At 39.5% G+C, this 24,386-nt stretch overlaps 1 protein-coding gene across 3 annotated transcripts in view; it reads right to left on the reverse strand.

Annotated features, from left to right (window-relative positions):
- Positions 1 to 712: 712 nt before the first annotated feature.
- MKI67 (marker of proliferation Ki-67) overlaps positions 713 to 24,386 on the reverse strand; it is a 41,373-nt gene continuing 17,699 nt past the window's right edge. For all 3 annotated transcript variants that reach the window (XM_073354050.1, XM_073354048.1, XM_073354049.1), the window contains 7 exons: positions 23,675 to 23,790; positions 19,596 to 19,767; positions 17,267 to 17,401; positions 13,904 to 15,006; positions 11,975 to 12,038; positions 5,024 to 8,986; positions 713 to 3,387 (listed from right to left, as the gene is read on the reverse strand). In XM_073354050.1, coding sequence (XP_073210151.1) covers positions 3,248 to 3,387; positions 5,024 to 8,986; positions 11,975 to 12,038; positions 13,904 to 15,006; positions 17,267 to 17,401; positions 19,596 to 19,767; positions 23,675 to 23,790 — 5,693 coding nt within the window. In that variant the 3' untranslated portion in view covers positions 713 to 3,247. The remainder of the gene's footprint in view (positions 3,388 to 5,023; positions 8,987 to 11,974; positions 12,039 to 13,903; positions 15,007 to 17,266; positions 17,402 to 19,595; positions 19,768 to 23,674; positions 23,791 to 24,386) is intronic.

Genomic DNA, 24,386 nt, shown 5'->3' on the forward strand with positions numbered 1-24,386 from the left:
TCATGTAGTTGTACTTTGCCATGAATGCCTAGTAGCTGGCAATTCAAAACTGTAAGGTGGCTGAGTACGCCTTCCTACCGAAGGGATCAAGGCACTTCCAGTCTCTGTCATAGGGTGTTGTCTTAGAGTGGTGCTGTCAGCCATGGGATTTCACAGCGTCCACCACGATGGAATTTATGGAGAGCTGCCTCCATAAAGATGATTTTCTGGCGAAGTTGTCTTTGTGGGATTTTGGTCAGAGCTGCTGGCAGAGGGAACACTTTTGTTGGATATGGTCCTTGCCAAGAAAGGAAAGGCACTGGGAGTGCTTCTCCACAACCGGGATCGCCTCGCTGAAAGTGCAATACTTCTTGAAGGCCGGAGAGCTAGGCATATCCTTTTCCAGGTGGGTTCCCACCATTGGGGGCAAAACCAGGACAAAGTCTTTTCTCTCTCTCTCTCTTTTTTTTTTAATTAGGCACAGCCAAATAAAGAGTCAGAAGAAAGCTAAAAAGTTTCTAAAAGCTAACGATATGCTAATGGACAGCTAAAGGCCCTGTTTCTATCCAGGGTGGTTAAGAAGGAACTGAGGGTAGTTATCCCATGTGCCCTGGCTAGCCTCATGGCACAGCACGAGTAGAGACAGTGCATGTGCGGTCCCCATAGACACTGCTACCTGTGGCGGTTCAATACAAGACAGGACACGGCTTTAGGCAAGCAAGCAGGCTGGTCTGCTGATGGGATTACCCCTGTCAGCTTTTCCACCTCTTTTATTTCTCTCCCCCCTGCGCATCACATACCCCAACCGACCGCAAAAGGCATCAACAAAGGAAATAATATGACTTTGATTAATATTCCTATTTACTAACCTCTATCTACTACAATCTTTATTCTCAGGCCTTGAGCTTCGGCCGAGGAAGCTTCCCACGGCTGATGTCCTTATTTTGACTTCCCAGATGGTCCATGTTTTCATGGTCCATGTCCTTGGATAGAACAGAGCAATGTGTGCATTGCTCCTACACAACATTCAGGGTGTGCCCTGACTGTTTCCAGGTGCACGAACGCTACATGAACCCTTCAGCTACCGAAGTTCTATGATCAGCAGCGCAGGGACACAGACACACCTACAGTGAAGCACCCACAGGGACACTACTTGATGAAGGGGATCTTTGCAACTATTGGCCTTGCGCAGTACAGCGGCAAAAAGGTATAGGAGAGGGGTCACTATATTAAAGAAGTGGATAGTTGGGCTTCATAGTACAAGTTATGCACAAAAAAAGCCCCCCAAAACACAACCTTTGAAATATTAAAATATTTACCTTCAGTATTTTTTTAAACAGGATTTTTAAATTCTCACTCCCAGCTAAACACATTGCTTTTCAATTGTCTATGTTACAGAAAACCACAACTCCATATATTCCCGTAAATGAGTTTGGAATAAATTTAGGTTGTGTGTACACTAGTATTTTTCTTAATCTCTCTCTACTCCAGCTCCACCAGCAGTAGCAGCAGTGGGAGAGCTGCCAGTGTTTTAAACTGTTTGTCATCTAAGGCCATGTCTACAGTACAGACGTGTATCAGTATAACTACATTGCTCAGGGGTGTGAAAAGTCCACACCCATGACAACATAGTTATACCAACCTAACCCACCGTGTAGACAGCGCTATGTTGATGGGAGAGTGAATTAACTAAGCCAATGGGAGGAGCTCTCCTGTTGGCATAGGAGTGTCTTCACTAAAGCACCAGAATGGCACAGCTGTATGTGAAGACAAGCCCTAATTCTGCTTCGAACAGATCTGGTGGCACAATGGTTGCAATGCCAGCAGCAGGCTGTCCACATTAATGGTCCCATCAATGTTAACACCACTGGAGCTGTGCTATGTGGTCATATAATAATGGAAGATATTAAGAAAAATGATAGTGTAGAAAAGGTTCAATGTTTTAAAAATGTCAGGACTCAGCTCTTCATAGAAAAAAACATTTAAAATACTGGGTTTGGTGGTGTTTTCTTTTTTTCTTTGAATACTGGCTTAAAAACTCACTTAACAGATGTATATATGTGGTAGAAGAAGTTGACTTATATCTTGTAGTCAACAGGACATTTCTGTCATCAACTTCAATAGAGCAGGATCAGGCTCTTAAACACAAATAAATGGCAGGGAGAATATATACTATCTTATAGTTTTTTAAAATATATCTTTAACATTTTGAATAATTCATGCAATGTGCTATTTACAAGTAACAGAAAGACTCCATAATTTAAGAATAATAGTCTTTAGTTAGCGTGTACATATCTACATGGTCCATGGATGCTGAAAACACTTGGATGATGTTATATTAAAATAACTGCATACAAAACACAGGATAACACTCCTTTGAAAAGGAGGAGTTGGGGAAAGGGCAGCCCCATTGCTTTAAGATGCCCATTCTTAATCCATTTAGTGCTGCAGGCTGTCTGGTGTTAGCAATCATGTACAATTGGACCTGCTGCAGAGCAAAGAGCAGTCTTGCCCCACAAACTAGGAGACAGCCAATATTCTAGGAGACCCATCATAAACAAGACGTGCTTCCATAAACCTGCTGGGTCATTTAGAGGACTGGGGGAATAATGCTGACACTGTGCTTGTGAGGAAAAAATAGTAATTATATATAAATCTTGAGTTTTCCTAATATACTTGTAACAAAAAGTATGCTTAAATCACAACATAAAATCACACATCTAATTAACATTTACAAAATTTATTAACTCTTATAAAAATATATTTGCATTTTTTGCAGTAGTCAATTTAAGCTGTTAAATCAGAATTCCCACATAATAGTTTTGCCAATAAAAACCTGTAGATTTTTTTAAAAAGGATATTTACAGAATTTTCATGAAAATATAAAACTTTAGTATCCCAAAATTAAGCTAACTAGATAAGAACATACAATTACATATGGGCAGATTCAGCAAAGTAATACAACTTCCAGACTGCTGAAATGATCATCAGTGAAAGGAGGCATCAATGTTGGCACAGAAAGTTTTTTTTGTTGCTGTAATTTTGCACAAGCTCACCACGGTTTGGAAAGCAAATATATTTGGCTGAATTATGCTATTAAAAGAGGTATCACTTCTACTTATATAAACAGATAAACATATCTCCATTATACCTAAATTCACTGAATGCTTTACAACTCTATCAAATCTAAGTGCTCATCCATTTACATAAAAAAACTGCAAAATCAAATAATGAAAAGATTTCAAAACTGGTTCTACAACTATTAAGATTATTTTCTTGTTCTTGCACTTGCTCTTGTTTTCCTTTCTGTTCCTCCAGCACTCTGAATCATGCTTATATCACCTTTGCCAAGTTCTCCTTTAGTTTTGTTTCTTGTTTCTTTCTGCAGAGTTATACTTTGACCAGACTCTGTAAAAATAAATAAATAAATAAATAAATAAAAAATTAACTGTAAATTTAGATAATAAATCAAACTTTTTAGCTGAAATTCAAATCTTCAGCTATGCTGTTTTAGAGAAAAATATCCCTAATAAATATATTCCAGAGACAATACCCAGGAATACAACAAACCAGTTATGAAAGCTGCACTTCTGCACAACCAGCATCCTTTAAAATAGATCCCTGAAGACTCTCAGCTATTTCTGAAACCAGATTAACATTAATAAGTGCACTAAAGCTAATTCTTTTTCTTATATGGCATTTTGAAACCATGGTAGTCCATTCTGTACAAATGGACTTCAGATACAGTGGTTAGCTGTGATATACACCGGGAAGCCTGTTGAATAAGCAGTCATGGACAATATGATGACTGTACTAATAGGCTGTGGTGGAGCAGCAGATGACACTGTTATAAATCACCATAAATGTCCAAAGATAGTGCTGTGACATGGTGAATACAGGCCACCATTCAGTAAGCACGCTGCCAACATTCCTGCTGCCTTGTGGGTTTAAGCCTTTTACTAAAGGCAAAGGTTTCAACCAGAATAACTGGCTGCACTTGATTCTTGGGGCCTTTGTGGAGTATTAGTCCCAAAGTTATACCATAAACCCAATTTGGTACTTTTAGTGATTTTTTTTTTTAAACTCATATGTAAACTAAAGACTCCCAATAAAAATATTAAAGCAAGGAAAACCCTGCATTAGAATATACAGCAGTGGTTCTGGGTCCACGAAGAGCTGGCAGGTCAGGCTCTTCATTGTAAAGAAAAGACGAGACTGCATAGGAATCTAGAAACCAGAAGAAAGAGGTGCTGATCCCAGAAAAAAGTCACTAATGGCACCAGAGATGGTAGCTACCATCAAAAGCTGCTTGGTGGAAAGATGACCTCCAGCTAAAGAGCACTGTCCAGAAGAACGGTAAGAAAAGAATCAGGTACCTAGTGCATGTATAGCAGGAGCAGGGAGCAAGAAAGGGAACCAGAAGGCAGGAGAAAAGAATGGGAAAAAGGAATAAGACAAAACGGCAAATGTAAAGGGAAAAAATGAGGAGGTTAGCATGAGCATGGGATTGGAGGATCAGACAGCAAGAAAGAGTATGATGGGGAAGAGGGGACCAGGCAGAGGAGAAGGATGAGAAGGAACACACATATGTGGGGAAGATTAAATGAAGGTGAAAAAGATAGTGATCTTTTAAAATTGACATCACATTGAAAACAGTTATCTAAATATTTTCCTAATGTTTTTTCATGTTAACAATTGTTGTAATTGCAATAGAGATGTTGTACAATTGCAAATAGATTGAGCGGACCGTGATTCATAATAAGAACAATTTTGAGGACTTGAGATTTACAGTAACAAAGGAAAATATTATTTATGCTACGTGCTATACAAACATGTACTAAGTGTCCCTGTGGCAACAAACGTTTAAGATTGAAATATTGGGATCTACAGTAATGCAAATTTTATCACTTTTATTCACAACATTAAGTTACAGGCAAGATCAAGAATAAAGCACTTCCTTATCTAAAACATGCAAGTTTACATTCACCCACCTTCAAAAATTAAACAATTATATTAGGTAACTGAAAATAAATCATTGCCATACCTGATTTTAATTTTTTGGCTGCCTTTTCATCCTCTGGCAAGTGGCGTTTTTCCCTGAGAGAAGTGGAACTAGCTACTTGAGATGTGAGATCAACCTGTTTTCTTCTGCCCTTTTTTGATGCCTGGGAAGTAATATTTTCCAAAGGCACATTTTGGTCTTCTTTAGGAACCTTCTCTTTATCATCATTTTCTGGCAAGCTGCTTTTTCCTCGGAGAGAAGTGGAACTAGCAGCCTGTGTTGTGAGATCAACCTGTTTTCGTCTGCCCCTTCTGGGTGGATTAGCTTTTGCCTCAGTAGAATTTTCCAAAGGCACATTTTGGTCTTCTTTAGGAACCTTCTCTTTACCACCATTTTCTGGCAAGCTGCTTTTTCCTCGGAGAGAAGTGGAACTAGCTGCCTGTGTTGTGAGATCAACCTGTTTCCTTCTGCCCCTTCTGGGTGGATTAGCTTTTGCCTCAGTAGAATTTCCCAACGGCACATTTTGGTCTTCTTTAGGAACCTTCTTTTTACCACCATTTTCTGGCAAGCGGCTTTTTCCTCGGAGAGAAGTGGAACTAGCAGCCTGTGTTGTGAGATCAACCTGTTTTCTTCTGCCCTTTATTGATGCCTGGGAAGTAATAGTTTCCAACGGCACATTTTGGTCTTCTTTAGGAACCTTCTCTTTATCATCATTTTCTGGCAAGCTGCTTTTTCCTCGGAGAGAAGTGGAACTAGCTGCCTGTGTTGTGAGATCAACCTGTTTTCGTCTGCCCCTTCTGGGTGGATTAGCTTTTGCCTCAGTAGAATTTCCTAACGGCACATTTTGGTCTTCTTTAGGAACCTTCTCTTTACCACCATTTTCTGGCAAGCTGCTTTTTCCTCGGAGAGAAGTGGAACTAGCTGCCTGTGTTGTGAGATCAACCTGTTTTCTTCTGCCCTTTATTGATGCCTGGGAAGTAATAGTTTCCAACGGCACATTTTGGTCTTCTTTAGGAACCTTCTCTTTATCATCATTTTCTGGCAAGCTGCTTTTTCCTCGGAGAGAAGTGGAACTAGCTGCCTGTGTTGTGAGATCAACCTGTTTTCGTCTGCCCCTTCTGGGTGGATTAGCTTTTGCCTCAGTAGAATTTCCCAACGGCACATTTTGGTCTTCTTTAGGAACCTTCTCTTTACCATCATTTTCTGGCAAGCTGCCTTTTCCTCGGAGAGAAGTGGAACTAGCTGCTTGTGTTGTGAGATCAACCTGTTTCCGTCTGCCCTTTCTTGGTGGATTAGCTTTTGCCTCAGTAGTATTTCCCAACGGCACATTTTGGTCTTCTTTAGGAACCTTCTCTTTACCATCATTTTCTGGCAAACTGCTTTTTCCTCGGAGAGAAGTGGAACTAGCTGCTTGTCTTGTGAGATCAACCTGTCGCCTTCTGCCCTTTCTTGATGGATTCACTTTTGCCTGGGAGGTAGTACTTCCCAAAGGCACGTTTTGGTCTTTAGGAATCGCATCTTTATCATCATTTTCTGTCAAGCTACTTTTTCCTCTGAGAGAAGTGCAATTAGCTGCCTCAGATGTGAGAGAAACTTGGTTCCTTCTGCCCCTTCTTGATAGCTTCTCTTTTGTAGGCGAAACAATAGCTTCAAAAGGCACATTTTGACTCTCTGACATCTCTTCTTTACTGCTATCTCCTGGCAAGGTGCATTTTCCTCCAAAAGAAGTGGAATTAGCTGCTTTATGATCAACCTGTTTCCTTCTGCCCCTTCTGGATGTATTCTCTTTTGTAGGGGAAGCAGTAGATTCCAAAGCTGCATCTTGGTCTTTTTTGGCATCACTTTCTGGCAAGCTGTATTTTTTTCGAAGAGAAGTGGAACTAACCTTATCTGGTGTGAGATCAACTTCTTTCCTTCTGCCCCTTCTTGAGAGATTTTCATTTGCTTGGGAAGGAAAGTTTTCTGAAGTCTCATTTTGGTCTTTATCATTACCTTCAGGTAAAACGTGTTTTCCTCTGAGAGAAGCAGAACTGGCTTCCTCAAGTTCAAAATGAACTTTTTTCCCTCTGTCTCTTCTTGGTGTATTTTCATTTGCTTCTGTAGGATTATTTTCTAAAATCTCAATTTGTTTGGTTTCGGATGCTTCCTGTTTGCCATCACCTTTCCTTATCCTCTTTCCGTGTCTAAGAACAGTTCTCTCATCATATACCATTGCAGCAGTTGGATTGTTTTGGGCTTCCTTGGTTTTGGAACTTTGCACTGTCTGTAGAGATCCTAGAGAATCCTTTGTAGAAATTGTCTCTGGTTCAGTTTCTGATATATTTTGTGGTATCATTTTTTCATTTTTGGCAAATTCACCTTCCTTAATGTCCAATATATCTTTTTGACCTCTGTTATTTCCGTGTGTTTGATTAGTTTTTTTAATTGAATTCCTGTTTGCTTGCAAGCTATAAACATCAAGTGGTGCGTCATTTGTGTTTTCAAAATGTGACTCCTTTAACTTTAAGCTTTGACCTGTTTTTGCTTCCTTATTTCCCTGAGCTGCTTTTGTCTCATTTTTTGTAGATTTGTGTATTTTAACTACAGTTTCTTTTGATGTTCTCTTGGCTTCCTGGACACTTGTTATATTTTCAGGTACCATCTCTGTACTTACTTTCTTTGTTTCCTCTAATTGCTTTCTAGATTTTACTCTCAAAGATTTTCTTCCTTTCATCTCTGTTACCATAATTTCAAGGGTTGGTTTATCGATTTCAGATTCTTCTACTGCAGCAGCCTCAATGGTACTGTTGGCAAAATCCTGTTCACCTGTTTGTACACACTTTACTGTTTCTGCTCTACAAGGATTCCTTGTTGTCTGTCTTTGGGATTTTTCTTTTGCATCATGTTCCTCTGTAAATTCCTGTTTGTTATCTTCAGTTTTCCCTCTTCTGGTTCTTTTAGCTGGAACTAATGATTCTAGCATTTCTAATTTTTTCTCCCTTCTAGACCTCTTCCTAACTGACAGAGCCACCTTTTCATTATTTTCTACACTACCTTGATCGGACTTATCTTCAGGTGCTATAAGCTCTGTTTGCAGAGGGTGCCCCCTTACATTTTTACTGCTACTAGATACATTTGCTGTCTTCATACTTTGATCATTTTCCATTATTAAAATATGGTTTGTGACAGATTGATACACAGTCTGCAAATTCTGTTTCATACTTGTAGTTTCTCTTTGTGGCATTAAAGAATCTTTATCACGAGACTCAAGACTCCTTTTACCTCTTCTGGAGCTATGAAAAGTTCCATGTATTTCTACTGAGGAAACAGCTTCCTTATTTTTGTCAAGTTGTTTGTGAACATGAATTTTTGAAATAATTTCTTCTTGCATACACTGATTGGTTCTCTCTTTTCTTCCTAGATTTTTAACTACCGTAGTGAAAGCAATAGCCTCCTCCTTCTGGTCTTCAATGCTCTCTTTCATCAGAACTGGTAATTCTAATAAATTTACATTCTCCTGTAGATTTTCTTCACATTCTCTTAGTGAAGAGGGATCCTCTTTTATTTCTATTTTCTGCTGTTTTGCCCTTGTAGATTTTTTGTCTTTACCGGACAAATCGATAGATCCCTGGATAAGATTTAATTGTGGGGCCACAGGATTTTCAAAAAGCAATTCTTTATCATCACTATCTTTCAAATTTTGGTTTAATTCTCTTTGCCGTTGCATAGCTGGTTCTTGAACTGGATCCATTTTGGTAAGTAAAAGAGAGATTACTGAATTTGAGAGATTATGACTCTCGGTCGGAGACCCATCACTTATTTTTTCTTTTTCAACATTTTCTATATTTTTCACAATTTCTGACTCCTTAGGTGAAATAAGTGCATGTTCAAGATTTTCTTGCAATTCTTGTTCATTTTTAATGTTTCTATTCCTAGATCTCACAAATGGGAGTGATGTTTTTTCAAGTGAATCTTCCATTCTTTTCTCTTGCTTCAGTTCTTCTCTTTCATAATTTCCTCTAGATTCTAAAACAAGTAACATTTTTCATTAAAAACACAGAACAAAAGGAGCAAGAATAAAATTAGTAAAATAAGTGCACAACGCGCCTGATCAAAATTACCTCTAAGCTTAGGATAGGACTATTTGATTCTATTAAAATGGTAATGACAGGTTTCAGAGTAGCAGCCGTGTTAGTCTGTATCCGCCAAAAAAAAAAAAAAAAAAAAAAGGAGTACTTGTGGCACCTTAGAGACTAACAAATTTATTTGAGCACAAGCTTTCATGAGATACAGGCATGCATCCGATGAAGTGAGTTGTAGCTCACGAAAGCTTATGCTCAAATAAATTTATTAGTCTCTAAGGTGCCACAAGTACTCCTTTTCTTTTTAAAATGGTAAGTTAACGTATATTTAATATTCTAAATAAGATATTTGAGTGACTTCTACAGATTCAACAATGAATGATTTTCAATTACACAGTTAAAGGAAAAAGAAAAGGAGTACTTGTGGCACCTTAGAGACTAACCAATTTATTTGAGCGTGAGCTACAGCTCACTTCATCGGATGCATACCGTGGAAACTGCAGAAGACATTATATACACACAGAGACCATGAAACAATACCTCCTCCCACCCCACTGTCCTGCTGGTAATAGCTTATCTAAAGTGATCATCAAGTTGGGCCATTTCCAGCACAAATCCAGGTTTTCTCACCCTCCGCCCCCCCACAAACAAACTCACTCTCCTGCTGGTAATAGCCCATCCAAAGTGACCACTCTCTTCACAATGTGTATGATAATCAAGGTGGGCCATTTCCTGCACAAATCCAGGTTCTCTCACCCCCTCACCGCCTCCAAAAATCACACACACAAACTCACTCTCCTGCTGGTAATAGCTTATCCAAAGTGACCACTCTCCCTACAATGTGCATGATAATCAAGGTGGGCCATGTCCAGCACAAATCCAGGTTTTCTCACCCCCCCACCCCCATACACACACAAACTCACCCTCCTGCTGGTAATAGCTCATCCAAAATGACCACTCTCCCTACAATGTGCATGGTAATCAAGGTGGGCCATGTCCAGCACAAATCCAGGCTTTCTCACCCTCCTCCCCCCCAGGGAACACACACACACAAACTCACTCTCCTGCTGGCAATAGCTCATCCAAACTGACCACTCTCCAAGTTTAAATCCAAGTTTAACCAGAACGTCTGGGGGGGGGGGGGGGGGTAGGAAAAAACAAGGAGAAATAAGCTACCTTGCATAATGACTTAGCCACTCCCAGTCTCTATTTAAGCCTAAATTAATAGTATCCAATTTGCAAATGAATTCCAATTCAGCAGTTTCTCGCTGGAGTCTGGATTTGAAGTTTTTTTGTTGTAAGATATCGACCTTCATGTCTGTGATTGCGTGACCAGAGAGATTGAAGTGTTCTCTGACTGGTTTATGAATGTTATAATTCTTGACATCTGATTTGTGTCCATTTATTCTTTTACGTAGAGACTGTCCAGTTTGACCAATGTAAATGGCAGAGGGGCATTGCTGGCACATGATGGCATATATCACATTGGTGGATGTGCAGGTGAACGAGCCTCTGATAGTGTGGCTGATGTTATTAGGCCCTGTGATGGTGTCCCCTGAATAGATATGTGGGCACAGTTGGCAACGGGCTTTGTTGCAAGGATAGGTTCCTGGGTTAGTGGTTCTGTTGTGTGGTATGTGGTTGTTGGTGAGTATTTGCTTCAGGTTGCGGGGCTTAAAGGAAAGAAATGTTATTTTATTGGTTGGGCTACTGATATTTTAGAATGAGAGAAACTTGAATACATTTGATACTTTAGATATGATTATTTCATGACTGTTTAATAACCATTGGTAAAGGATATAATTACGGTTGCTATGATGATTTGGGGAATCTGTCTCTGTACAACTTATGAATTCTGATTGATTTTATGGATTCTATATATAAAATTCTAACTCTCATGCATTAAATCAGCCATTGGCTGAAAATTACATTGTCATACACTACACATTCAGCTGGAAGGCTTTTCCCACATAGAACAATCAAAAGAAGTCATTAACATTTAATGATTGTGCTCTGGAAGGAAAATGGGTATGCTAAAGAGGGTGCTTGGGCTGTAAGAATCCAGTTATTCCAGGTGGTCTGCAGGGATGCTGGTTGCAGCAGTGGAAGTTCTCTAGCAGGACAGGAGCGGTGTTAGAATTGGCTTTTAAGAACTGTGAGGCTGGGAGGTTCATTCTAGGACATGCTTTCTGAGCTAGAGAGAATCTTTTGACTCTCTGACCAGCCCAAATTGATGAGAGCTTGCTGCAAGAGTCAGAGAGGAGAATCCATAACCTGGAAGAGAAGGCTGAACTGGAAGAAAGGTGACCTGGGATCCTGAAAAGACACTGACCCAATCCCAGAGAATGCTCAAGAGTGCTGAAGACTCTGAATCTCATGCCTTTTTTTCCTTTCTTTTCAAAATTTTCTGCCAAGTGATTTTGATACACGGCACAAAATCCGTTAATCTCATTTGTATATATTTAGCAAAATCTACATTAAGGCAATATTAAAGCTTCATACAAAAACCAAAAAGTCATGAAATGTGAAAGTTGATGCTGCATTAAGAAAAGGGTACCACTGTATTTAGTAGCAGTAAGAAAATCACAGCTAAATGCACAAGATAGCGTTGGGTGATTCAATAGACAGCATTCTTACCTTCAACTCAGTTTTGAACCAGCATAGTATTAAAGGAATAATATGCTTTTGGAAGTCTTTCAAAAAAGATTTAATTTTAAATGAAGTTTAAGAGCAGGATTTTTATGCTGGTGGATCTACAGATGTTACTAACAGCATACTACATTCATAAATTCCAATTCCCAGCAGCAAGTATTCAAAATTATCACTGCACAAACTAAATTCAATATTTTCTGTGTATTCTGGAATTTTCAAAAACACACACATTTAAGATACATTGTAAATTACAGCTTTAAAAATGCACATTTGCACTTACCACGTTCACGTTTAGGATCAATATGAGGAGAATTATTTTCTTGCATGAGATCCGTAACTTTGACCTAACAAAATTAAAAAATAATCAATAAATCTGTGGCTGGCAGTGCTAAGGACAAGAAGAAGATTTCAAGTATGCTACGAACAAAAGAAATGCTAATAATGGTATAGACCCCTACTAGAAGGAGATTTAAAACGGTTAATGATGCAAAAAAGGCAGGAAGTATTAACATTTCTGTTCTATATTTGGAAAGAAGCAGGACAATATACTCTTATCACATGAGGATGATGAGCTACTTTCCAGTCCATTACTAACTAAGGAGGATGTTAAACAACATCTGCTATGACTAAATATTTTTAAATTGTCAGGCCCTGATAACTTGCACTCAAGAGTCCTAGAAGGCTTAGCTGAGAAGATCTCTGGCCTGCTCATGATCATTTTTAATATATCTTGAAATAACAGGGAAATTCCGTAACTCCAGAAGAGTGGTTATGTGCCAATATTTAAAAAGGACAGGCAGGATGACCTAGGTAACTAAAGGCTGGTTAGCCTGACATCAAACCCAGGCAAAATAATGAAAAAACTGAAAAGAGATTCAACTGATAAAGAATTAAAGGACAGAAATACAACTAATTCCAGTAAACATGATTTTATGGAAAACAGATCTTGTGAAACAAACCTGATTTCATCCACTTTTGAAATTACAAGTTTGGTTGAGAAAGGTAATTGTTTAGATGTAATATACTTAAGAATTTTGTAAGGGATTTTTGACTTAGTATCACTCAACATTTTGATTTAAAAAATGGCACTATACAATATCAATAAAGCACATTAAATAGAATAAGAACCAGCTGACAGAGCTAAAAAAAAAGTAGTTGTCAGTGGAGAATCATTATCAAATGGGGGTGTTTATAGCAGGATTCTGTAGGGATTGGTTCTAGGCCTGTTCAACATTTTCATCAACGATCTAGAATTAAATATAAAATCATTGCTGATAAAACTTGCATATGACACAAAGATTGACTAAGTGATAAATAATGAGGACAGGGTTGACATCATAGAGAGTTGTCTGGATCACCTGGTAAACTGATCCCACTCAAACACAATGTGTTTTAATGCAGCTAATGGAAAGTTATACATGTCTAAGAGACAAGCAATGCGGGCCATATCTACAGAATAGGGGATTGTATCATGGAAAGCAGTAACTCTGAAAAGGATTTAGGAGGTCAGAGAAGGAAGGCAAACCAACATGACTTCTCAGTACCACTCTGTGGCAAAAAGGGCATCCTTAAATATATGAACAGGGGAATAGTGAGCAAGAGTTGGGAAATGATCTTACCTCTGTACAAAGCATTGGTGAGACCAGTACTGGGAAACCACATACAATTTTGATGTCCATGTTTTAAAAATAATGTTAAAAAATTGGAAAGGGTGCAGTGAGAGACTCAAAGAGCTCAATCTGCTTAGTTTATCAAAATGGTTGAAAGCCAATTTGATTACAGTACATTCTCAGGAAGAAAATTTTCAAGTACTAAAGAACTCTAATCTAGCAAAGAAAGATATAAGAATCACCAATAGCTGGAAGCTGAAGCCAGACAAATCCAAATTAGAAATAATGCACAATTTTTTAATAATGAAAGCAATTCACAACCACGGGCACAAGCTACCAAGGGATGGATTCTTAATGAGAAGATATCAAGAGATGGAGAATCCACCACTGCCCCTGTGTTGTGCTCAGTAACTTATTTAGTATTATTTCTGGAACACATGCATCAGCCAGATAAGTTATTGAGCTCAACACAGGGGTAACTGGATGAAATTTTATAGCCAGGAGAGTAGTATAGATAATCTTATGGTATCCTCTAGTCTTAAAATTTATGAATTTGACTACAATTGAAATTACCAAAATAATGTAACAAGATCTTTTACCTTAATTTCCTTTGGTGTATCAAAAATTTCTTTAACACCAACATAATCCAGTTCAGAATTTGAATATTTTTGTTTAGGCTCAGCCATAAGTTTTTGCAATCCCACATAGTCATCAACTGGTAGATATTTTTCCCTTGGTGTCCTCAGTAGTCTGCTGATACCAAACATGTCTTCTACTGGTTCGACTCTTTCCTTTGTCTTCAATAGCCTTTTGATTCCTACCATATCTTCTGATTGGATTCTCTGATTAGATGTTTTCATAATATGGCTGATCCCTATCTTGTCTTCTACTGGCTGACATTTCTGCTTTTGTGTTGTCTTCATAAAACAGACTCCCACCAGATCCTTTACTACTTGCTTTTTTTGTGCTGGAGTCTTTAGTAATCTTTTTAAGGCAATTTCATCTGTAAGAGGTTCCATCTTCTGCTTTGGTGTCCTCAAGAGCCTTTTGACGCCCGAGAGAGCCTCGACAGGTTCAGTCTTTTGCTTTGGAGTCCTCAAGAGCCTTTTGACGCCCGAGAGAGCCTCGACAGGTTCAGTCTTTTGCTTTGGAGTCCTCAAGAGCCTTTTGACACCCGAGAGAGCCTCGACAGGTTCAGTCTTTTGCTTTGGAGTCCTCAAGAGCCTTTTGACGCCCGAGAGAGCCTCGACGGGTTCGGTCTTTTGCTTTGGAGTCCTCAAGAGCCTTTTGACGCCCGAGAGAGCCTCGACGGGTTCGGTCTTTTGCTTTGGAGTCCTGAAGAGCCTTTTGATGCCCGAGAGAGCCTCAACGGGTTCGGTCTTTTGCTTTGGAGTCCTCAAGAGCCTTTTGACGCCCAAGAGAGCATCGACGGGTTTGATCTTTTGCTTTGGAGTCTTCACAAGCCTTTTAGCTTTCACTGTCACCTCAGTTATATGCTTTTCTGGCATTACTAACGGATTACTCATTTCCACCGTCTCTTCTAGTACAGTTCTCTCTTTTTTAGGAGTCTGCTTTAACTTAGCAGCCACAAAAGCAGAATTTGGAGACTTCTCCAGTCTCAGGAAGCGAGATACAACATCTTGACTATCTTTTCTCTGTTGTGACATGCCGGAGGTACTTAATGGTGATATTACCATCTCTCCTGTAATAAAATTAGGTTTATGTAATTCAAAAGGAAATTTAAGCAAGGAAGGCAAGTATGGAAATTGCTGAAGAAGTATCAGGCATGCAAAGCTTCTGCCCCTTGCACCAAAATCTAGTCTTATTTAAACAAGTAACTTGGTAATTTACAATGAAAAACAACATGAAGGCACTACACAAATTTTAAAAATGAGTTTTTAATTGAATTAAATATGAAAATGAATATAACTAGTGTTCCTTCTGTTATTTTATCCAATGTTAAGTTAAATTTCTTGTGTACTGTCCCTAAACTTTAAACGTGCTGCAAACTTTGTTTTGAAGATGCATAACACGTAAGCATCAGGTGGAAGCTGATTTTTTGGCATAAGGGGACATTTGGCATTTTTGGCACTAGAAAAGGTGTGGCGGACAAAAAAACTTGTGCAAGATAAGCACATTAAAGTGACCAGTAATGCAGTAAATGTTGATACTGAAATTTGCTTCACCTCGAACTGCTATTTCGGTCTGTCTTGTAGACTCAGAAAACAAACTGTCAAGTTCATATATGGTATATTGTTTTAAAGGTTTTTGTCGTTAACCACAGTTGTATCTACACTAGATTTTCCCTACAATTTCTCAAGGTTGCTAACACAAGTACTTATAACATAGGCAAGGTACCGGATCAGTAGAGCCCCGTGTGGATACAAATGTATATCCGCGGATACAGATAACCGTGGATATAAATTGGTATCTGCAGAACCTCAGGGCTCTCCTGGGAACCACAGTGGCAAAAGGAGCAGAACACGGGGCTGCTGCTCCAGAAGCCAGCGCCTTTCGCTGGCAGCTCCTCCGGTGAGGCTACACTGCCCAACCTGGCCCCCATCCCTTCCATGCAGCTGTCTGCATCTCCTGTCTGGGGACATGCACAGCACCTGAACACAAGAGCATGACTAGGGACAACTGCTGGTGGGCCCGATTCCCACCCCAATGGACAAGGTTGGGGGCGGTACAGCCACACCGGAGAAGCTGCCAGCGTGGGGCACTAGCTGCTGGGAGCAGCGGCCCCATGTTCTGCTCCTGTTTCCGCTGCGGTCCCCAGGAGCCCCTGCGGTTACTGATTTATATCCGCGGATATCTGCATCTACGGATATAAATTTGTATCCGCACAGGGCTCTATGGATCAAAGCAGGCACAGATAATGTTGTAGTAAAATTGAAGTGGTCACTGTCCCCTTGTCTACCCTACATCTCCCACCATTGCTATTACTGGTAGAGACAGCTGCACAGTGGTACTGACAGTGGAGAGTTTTAGGGAAAGAAGTCAAGTGTAGACAATTTGCAAGGGAAACCTTAAAACCAACCAACCAACCAACCTTGAATTTATTCTATAACACAGCTTTGCAGCAAATTTAGTACTTGTGGAATACACAGTGCTCTGAATATACCCATTTATTAAGCCTATTTCTGTAACTAAAATATATATATTCCAGATTCTCAAGTAAATGGAAATGCAATTCTAAAGTTTTGGTATATTATAAGATTTATTCTTGAGTTCTACCTATGAAGAACTATATTAAGGTAATTCTTGCTTAATTGAAGAAACGAGATCTCATTTGATCTCTCAGGGACAGTATTAGCTTTGATCCTTACAGCAACCCAAGTTGCTAGACTTGTACCAAGACTAGTACCAAGAGTTACAACAGAAAGGAAGGAAACCCTACCAAAGAAGTTAGGGAAGTTAGGAAGGTGCCTACGCAGTATCATCCTTCCACCTTTGATGGCCTTTGACTTCTCATTCTGGGCCCCACCTTTTCCATCAACACCACCCTCGCCCTACCTTAAAACACAAGCATTGGGCTTAGTTGTGTCTGCATTCAACAATTCACTGCATTTTGCTGAAGCATACCAACTCTTCAATGTTGAGTGCTTTAAACCCATTTTGCACAATCACACATGCTTCAGTATTCTGAAAGCACCATACTCCATGGGACACAACCATTTAATGAAGAAGTGGATCATCCTAGTTCAGAAATAGTTGGGACTACAAATACATCTTTTAAGATAGAAAGCAGCATTCAACCACCTATCTCAGAATTACCTCAAATTGCCACCTGCCCCATTCTCACTCTACACTAAGTCTGCATAGGTTAAAACAAAACCAATAATTGACTAAGCTTAGCTTCAAAGATCCAGGTTAGTAGCACTAGCCTGCTTTTCTTATATGCAATCCATAAACCCTCACTCCCTTTCCACAGAGCTATTAAAAAGAAGAAACAAACATACCAGACTCCTCTGGAGTGTGTACCTCAGAGCCTTCTGCTTTAGCACATGATGGTATAAGATCAGTCTTGTGAGCAGCAGATAAAGATGGACTTTTTTGATTTTCATTTACTGGAGTTCTAAACATCTCAGTCATTCCTATTAATTATGTTTAAAGTAATTAGCATATGCTTTGATTTACAAAACAGTTATACAGTGGCAGAACAAAGAATAAAATAAAGCATTGTGACTTAGTCCCTTTCTTCAAATAGTACACCACACAATGTACATTTAAGGGCAGATAATCATACGTCTACGCCTTTGTTTCACAGTAGAGGCGTTATAACAGGAGGTAGGTGGTATAATATGTTAATACACCGATTGTTCGAGTCACCTCTGGAAATATGTTATGTCATAAATGAAAGTCAGGTTAGTAGTTTCATCCCAGATTGAAAAAAAGACTAAATTCCCTGATTTAAAAAACACAAATCTAGAACAATAAGGATGTAGTACAGCAGAACTGAGTAGTAGAAATTGTCTGCAAAATACCAAGTACATGTGTAAGCACTGCAAAACAGGTGTGTGTGTGTGAGTCAAACTCAATTCAAGAGTTATTGATACTTCACTGTGAGAAGTTCTATATTAACCACAAAGAGAAAGTGGACACACAGCATTATATACAGCAAGACATCCAAATATAATGTAAAGTTTAACATTTTTCTGCTGTTAGCTACACATCCTGCTTTTAAACTTTTCACCACATTCATTTTAAATAAATTGAACATAATTCTTTTTATTTGTAAAACAATGAAACGCTACTATACTAAACTACATATAAGCTTTATCTAGAGACATATTTTACTGATGCATCAACGTATGATGGCCTAATTTGTATGCACAATTGTGCTCCAGATATAGAGAAAGCACACATGCTGGGATGATTTAGCTAGTGTTGGTCTTGCTTTGAGCAGGGGATTGGACTAGATGACCTCCTGAGGTCTCTTCCAACCCTAATATTCTATGATTCTATGCACGTATGGAACATCACAAATAGAAATAATTACAACTATACATTAAAATAATATTTGATTGAGACACCACTCAAATAACATTTACACTGCAGCAGCTTTCAGATGCCAAAACCTAGTTTGGGTCCAATTGTGCGAGGCACTGCACAAAGATAGTACATGAAAGTCCATCTCCAAAGAACTTACTATCTAGACACCAAGACATAACAGGTACATATTAAAAAAAAAAATAAAGATCCCAGTTGGAGAGGAAGTAAGAGGATAGATTAACAAAATAAAATGTTTTAGTACTGATTGGCTAAAAATTATACTAATCAGTAGCAGCAATCACAGCTTACTACTAACCAGTTATTATATAGCAGTTTTCAGTACTCATTACTAAGGCTGCGAGTCTGTCATGGAAGTCACGGATTCTGTGACTTTTCGAGACCTCTGGGACTTCTGCAGCAGCCGGTGTGTCTGGCCACTGCCCTCCACAGCAGGGATCTTGGGTCACCATGCGCCTCCCCTCCCCACAGCAGCGGGGGGGTCCCAGACCACCCCCCCCAGCAGCATCAGCAGGGGCCCTGGGCCACGCACCACCACCTGCTACCCCAGAGCACCCAAGATTTAGTCAGAGTTATTTAGCACAAATCATGGACAGGTCACTGGCCATGAATTTTTGTTTACTGCCAGTGACCTGTTGATGACTTTTACTAAAAATACCGGTGACTAAAATGTAGCCTTACTCATTATAATATAGGTGAGATTTAAGACACTTAAGAGAAAGTGGTAGTTTTACAGATTTGACTGGCAGTATTTCCCATTTGCAAGTGCAGTATGGGAGAAAGCATAAAGGCACTAGTGTAAAGAAAGTAGAAAACCAGGCAACGGAGACTCTAGCATCATTGGTGAAGTCAAGAGAGCAGTCAACCTTGGGTTAAGAAGGAGAGATACTGCAGAGCTTAACTGTGTTCAGCTTTGAAGGTTAGAACATGAAGTTTGTATTTGATGTAGCAGAAGAGGGGGAAAACAATGGAGGGACCTAGAAGGTAATGACATAGACAGTGATGAACTTGACAAAGTTCGCTCATTTTTAAGAAGTTGAAATTAAATACAAACCCTCCTAATACAAGGTTCAAGTTGAGATTTTAAACTCAAGGCCAAAAAAAAATTGAAGTTATGGTCCCCGCAGTACATAAAGGTATTTTCTACTATGTAACGGAGATTAACATGTTCCAAGTTACACAATAGACTGTATTAAGTAGAAACTGCTTTTATCAACCAACATGAAGTGAAATAAGGCAAGAATTATGTGGCTTAATTTAAAAAAGTGTGCAAATTACCTGTGAAGCTTTCATTTATATCCATGTTTTGTTTCAAAGCACAATTCTTCACCACTCTAGGGGCCTGTCCAACCAGCTTCACTGTGGTGGTATGAGCTTTTCCTATCACTATGGTAGCTGGAGAATCTGCATGACCTGTACTAAAATGACCCTTTACTTTTCTTGCTGGAGTCTGTAGAAAGAAAAACAGAGTTGCTCAGTAAATGAGAATTTATTGTAATGACCAGAACAGTGTAAGATCCACACACAAACCTGTACCAGTGTTACTGAAAGTTTTAAGTCTGTTTAGTTGAACTGGTGCAAACCTTAGACTGGTTTACATTTAAAAATTGATTTTAGTTAAATCAGTGTACATTTGTTCACAGATCAGACCAAAGTCAGAACCAATGTGCATTTTTTTAAAAAATGGATTTTTAGTTTAAGTTGGCTTTTTTAATTAAATGAAATTCGGGTTTATTTTTCAAAATAAACCTAGAACTGGGTTTGTTGATGTACTAAACCAGCCCTTGATATCAGTTGTCTCTTCTGCAGACAGAGAGAGAATGTTTTCTTCACTTCAGTTCAATGAATAGTTCATGCAAAGCTAAGAAACCAATTGGAAGATGAAAAAAGCAGGAAAACTTGTTTTCCTCTTCCAAGCTATGAATAAAAACTTGGTGTGAGTGGGTGATATTGAAGCACACAATGACCAGAATCAATCAGTTCAATTCACTAACTATAGATAATAATTTATCAGTTAGTTTTAAATGCAAAACATGTTTTTACAAAACTCTTTTCTTATCTATTCCAGCACGTTAAAGGTAGTTATACTGAACTTCTAAAAACAATTTTAAAATATGGGTTTTGTGCATTTTTAATTGAATTTCCGTCCAAGCAGAGCTTGACATATCACAAGTATTCTTGAAATACAGTGTAAAGCAGCAGTTCTCAACTCATGGCTCGCATGTGGCCCAATTAGCATACAACTGCGGCCCCTGTGTGCTAACGGCTACGGGTATGTCCGGGGTCCTGGGTTCCCAGCTGCCCGGGAGGGGGTCTGGGCTGCCCCGCCACCTAGCATTGGGGTGTGTGGGGTGTAGGGCTCCCATGGGGCCCCGCAGTCCCCAAGGTCAGGACAGCTGTTGGGCCCCATGGGCCTGGGCAGACACGCAGCAGGGGACTGGGATGGGCAGCTGGCTTGCTCCACATGGCGGGGGTCCTGGGATCTGGGGCAGCCAGCTGGCCCTGTGGGAACCTGGGGACACCAGCCCACCCTGCAGGCTCTGGGCCCGCCCCGCGTGGCAGGTGTCCTGGGGTTGGGCAGCCGCATGGCAGGGGACAGGGTTCCAGGGTGGTGGCAACTGGCTGGGGCAGCAGCCTGCATGGCAGGGGTCTGGGGTTCAGGGTCTCAGCTGCCTCTGCCCTGACAGGTTACACATTCTAGGCCACATATGCATCCCACAATGTGTAATATGCTGAGAAACACTGGTGTAAAGGCTACATCTAATTGAAAATCAATGTGTTTTATTGGTTACAAAGCAATGAAAAAAAATAAACCGTCCTTTAGGAAAGTAATTAAGAAATACAAATAAAGATTAAAATAAATTATTGAAATAAATATTTCCTGCTTGCTGATTTCAATCCCCTTGATTCAAACCATTCCGCTCTAGTCAGCAGTATAAAATGCGTATTTGCTATCAAAAGCTATCACAAAACTTTTTAAGATTAAAACAAATTTTTGTAAGACTCTATTTTCATTTTTCTGCTATAATTGTTTCTTTTATTTCCCCTCATGTGTTAAGTTTGGGAAATGGGGAGTGTGACAGATTCAGACCAGAAGAATGTAAGAGAGTGCTGGAAGGCAGGTATATCAGCCTTCAGAATGAGCAGGGCCTTGTTCCCTGGATAGCCAAACAAAGGCTACTCCAGGCCAATTAAGACACCTGATGCTAATTAACCAGTTAAGGCCGTTAGGCTAATGGAGACAGCTGGAACCAATCAAGGTCCCACTTACACTGTTTAAAAGCTCTCCTTCCAGCACCCTCTAGGAGGTGGATGAGAAGAAGCATTGCTAAAACCTGAGGTAAGGGTGATGCTAGGAAAAGGGGACCATGGGGGGAATGGCCCAGGGAATCAAAGCGGTGTCAGTGTTGAAGGGAAAGCCACCAACAACTGCTACCATTAGGGTCCCTGGGCTGGAACCTGGAGTAGAGGACAGGTTCTCCCCCGTCTCCCCGCACACACACTCTACAGAGATCCCCTGGAGAAGGGAAGCAGGACTCGGTCCAGGCAGGAGGCTGAACTGTGCCTACTGAGCTCTATGGAGCAACAGAGACTGTGGGGTATTCCCCCTTCCCATCTCCCATACTGGCTGGTGATGAAAGTAACTCAATAGGCTGTGACTCTTGCTGCTATACTGAGAAAGGAAGGTCACGTTGGGGCCTTATCGAGTTTCTGAGGCCACTGAAACTGCCCAGAAGCGTGGGACCCACCAATACAGGCTCGGGACTTTGTCACAGGAGGAAGAGGGAAAAATTTACTCTTTCAATGTTTTGGCACCCAGAATGGGAGAAACATTTAATGGTGACCTCAAAAGTAAAATTTGGCTAGAAATAGGTCAAAGAGCAATGCCTATGTACTAAAGGTAATCAACTTCTAGCAAACTCTGCATACAACAATTTAAGAACTCAAAGTTCTGAATAAATCAACATTTTCTACTGCTTGTTATAATCAATTTCTTACAGAACACAAGTTAAGCTGCCTCCCTCTTTTTCCCCTCCTGGCCCTGCAGTTGTGACAACCTTCCTTTCTGATGACAGCCCAATAACCCAGATTTAGACAAAGGCTCCCCGTTTCTGTGGGCACAAAAAACCAAATTCTGGAAATCAAACTGTGTTTACAACATGCTACTGCAGAACACTAACACAGAACTACTCTAATTAACTGAAAGAAAATTTTCTAAATATTATAACAAAATTAAAATTTATTAGAAATTCACAGTTTTAATTTTACTAATAAAAGTAAAATTGATTATCCATTCAACACACTGCAATGGATTAATTAGCCCTTCCACATATACCCCCCTCAATGATAGCTGATGTCTGCTGGATGAATACAAACTAAAGTATTATATTAATACCAACTAAGGAAGAAGGACAAGAACAGAAATACCGCTGTTGTCCTGTACCACTGTAAGCAGCAAATAAAGGGAAGTTTTATCTTGAAAGGTGGGTAAACCAAACACTTTGTTTAACCTGAGGAAAGATCAGGTCCTTAAAATATGGCAGAAAACAACATATTCTAGTCTTTGTACAACTGAATAGGCAGAAAAACAGAAGAAACAGTACTTTCTTTACTAAGGCACGCAATTTTAACAGAAATTGCTTTGTAATATGAACTAATTGTGACAAGAGCTGTATATCAGTCCAGAAACACTTGCGTTTCCAATGGACTTTTAATAAACAAAGCATCTCACCCTTCACTACATGTGGTTACTTCACATCAGCAAATTTGATTAGATGAATTCATATCAAATAAACAGTTACACCAGAGAAGTAGCAAACACAGGACTAAATTTCAAAGAACCTTAGACAAGTTAGAGCAATGAACACTTAAGGTTTTATGGTACTAATAACTTTAAAGTCCTACATTTCCAGTTTGTTGATACAGGAAAATATAAAACTGGGTGTGTGAAGATGATCCACAAGACCTTTATCTTCAGAAATGGCTCACATTATAATTTTGAGTTTGAGATCACTGATAACCTTGTCTCTTACACTAGTTCTGCTGAACGATACTATATCTCACTGTGGATATCAAAATATTTTAAAGGTACACATTCTTTAGTTTCAATTAAATCCTGTATTTAATATATCAATACAATGAAAAATGGTGCAAATTTGGCCCTGTCCTTTCACTAATCAAGAAAGAATGTTTGGAATCTAGCACATTTAGAGTCATCCAGGAGATGTATATCAGTGCTCAAAGGCTATTTGGCGGACAAGGAAGATTTTGAAACACACCTAGCTACTAACAATGTACTAAAAGCCGATGAGGCTATGCATTCAGAAAATAGTATGGTTTATTTTAAATAAAAATACCTTGGGTGATTTTGTTAACTTCTTGGCTGATTTTCCTTTGAGAACACATTTTTTAACAGCTTTTACTTGCGGTCTTGCAACACCCAACTTCACCACTTCTGCCCAAGATTTTGCAACTGGAAAGCAAAAAAAAAAAAAAAAGATTGAGAACAGTTCTCAAGGTGCAAACAGCAGTCCAGAGTTATTTCCTCATAATTCCCATATTTAAATTACATTTGCTATGGAACTTGGCTCAGGAGATTGGTAATTACAGGTGGAGGTGGCAATAACACTTAGACTTGAGGTTGTATAACACTTTCCATTGTAAGGCCCTATTTTCAGTTGCTTATATCTTTGCAAAACTTTAATCATTTGAATTTTTTTTTTATGACACGTATGCTGAGATATACGTTTCAGTAAAAGTGGTTTAGTCATTTCCAAGAACAAGGACAGGGAAAAATAGACCTTTTATATTTTTATGCTTATTCCACAGAAACTCTAGTCTCTATGGTTCGGAGCAAGGACTTGAAATTTGGCAGAGATCCGAGGTGCCAGCTGCTGGTTCTTGTGAAAATCCACCCGATTTTGGCAGAATTATAGGCTTCTGATAATTGCTATTGGCACGCACATGCTCAGAGGTTTATTAGAGGTAGGCAACAAAATTAACCAAAGACTTCATCTACATTGGGTATGGCTGTCTCCATCAAGCCCTGTGCCAGCCACACTGAGCATG

The sequence above is a fragment of the Lepidochelys kempii genome, chromosome 7 (genome assembly GCF_965140265.1).
Source record: "Lepidochelys kempii isolate rLepKem1 chromosome 7, rLepKem1.hap2, whole genome shotgun sequence".
In the NCBI taxonomy this organism is placed as follows: Eukaryota; Metazoa; Chordata; order Testudines; family Cheloniidae; genus Lepidochelys; species Lepidochelys kempii.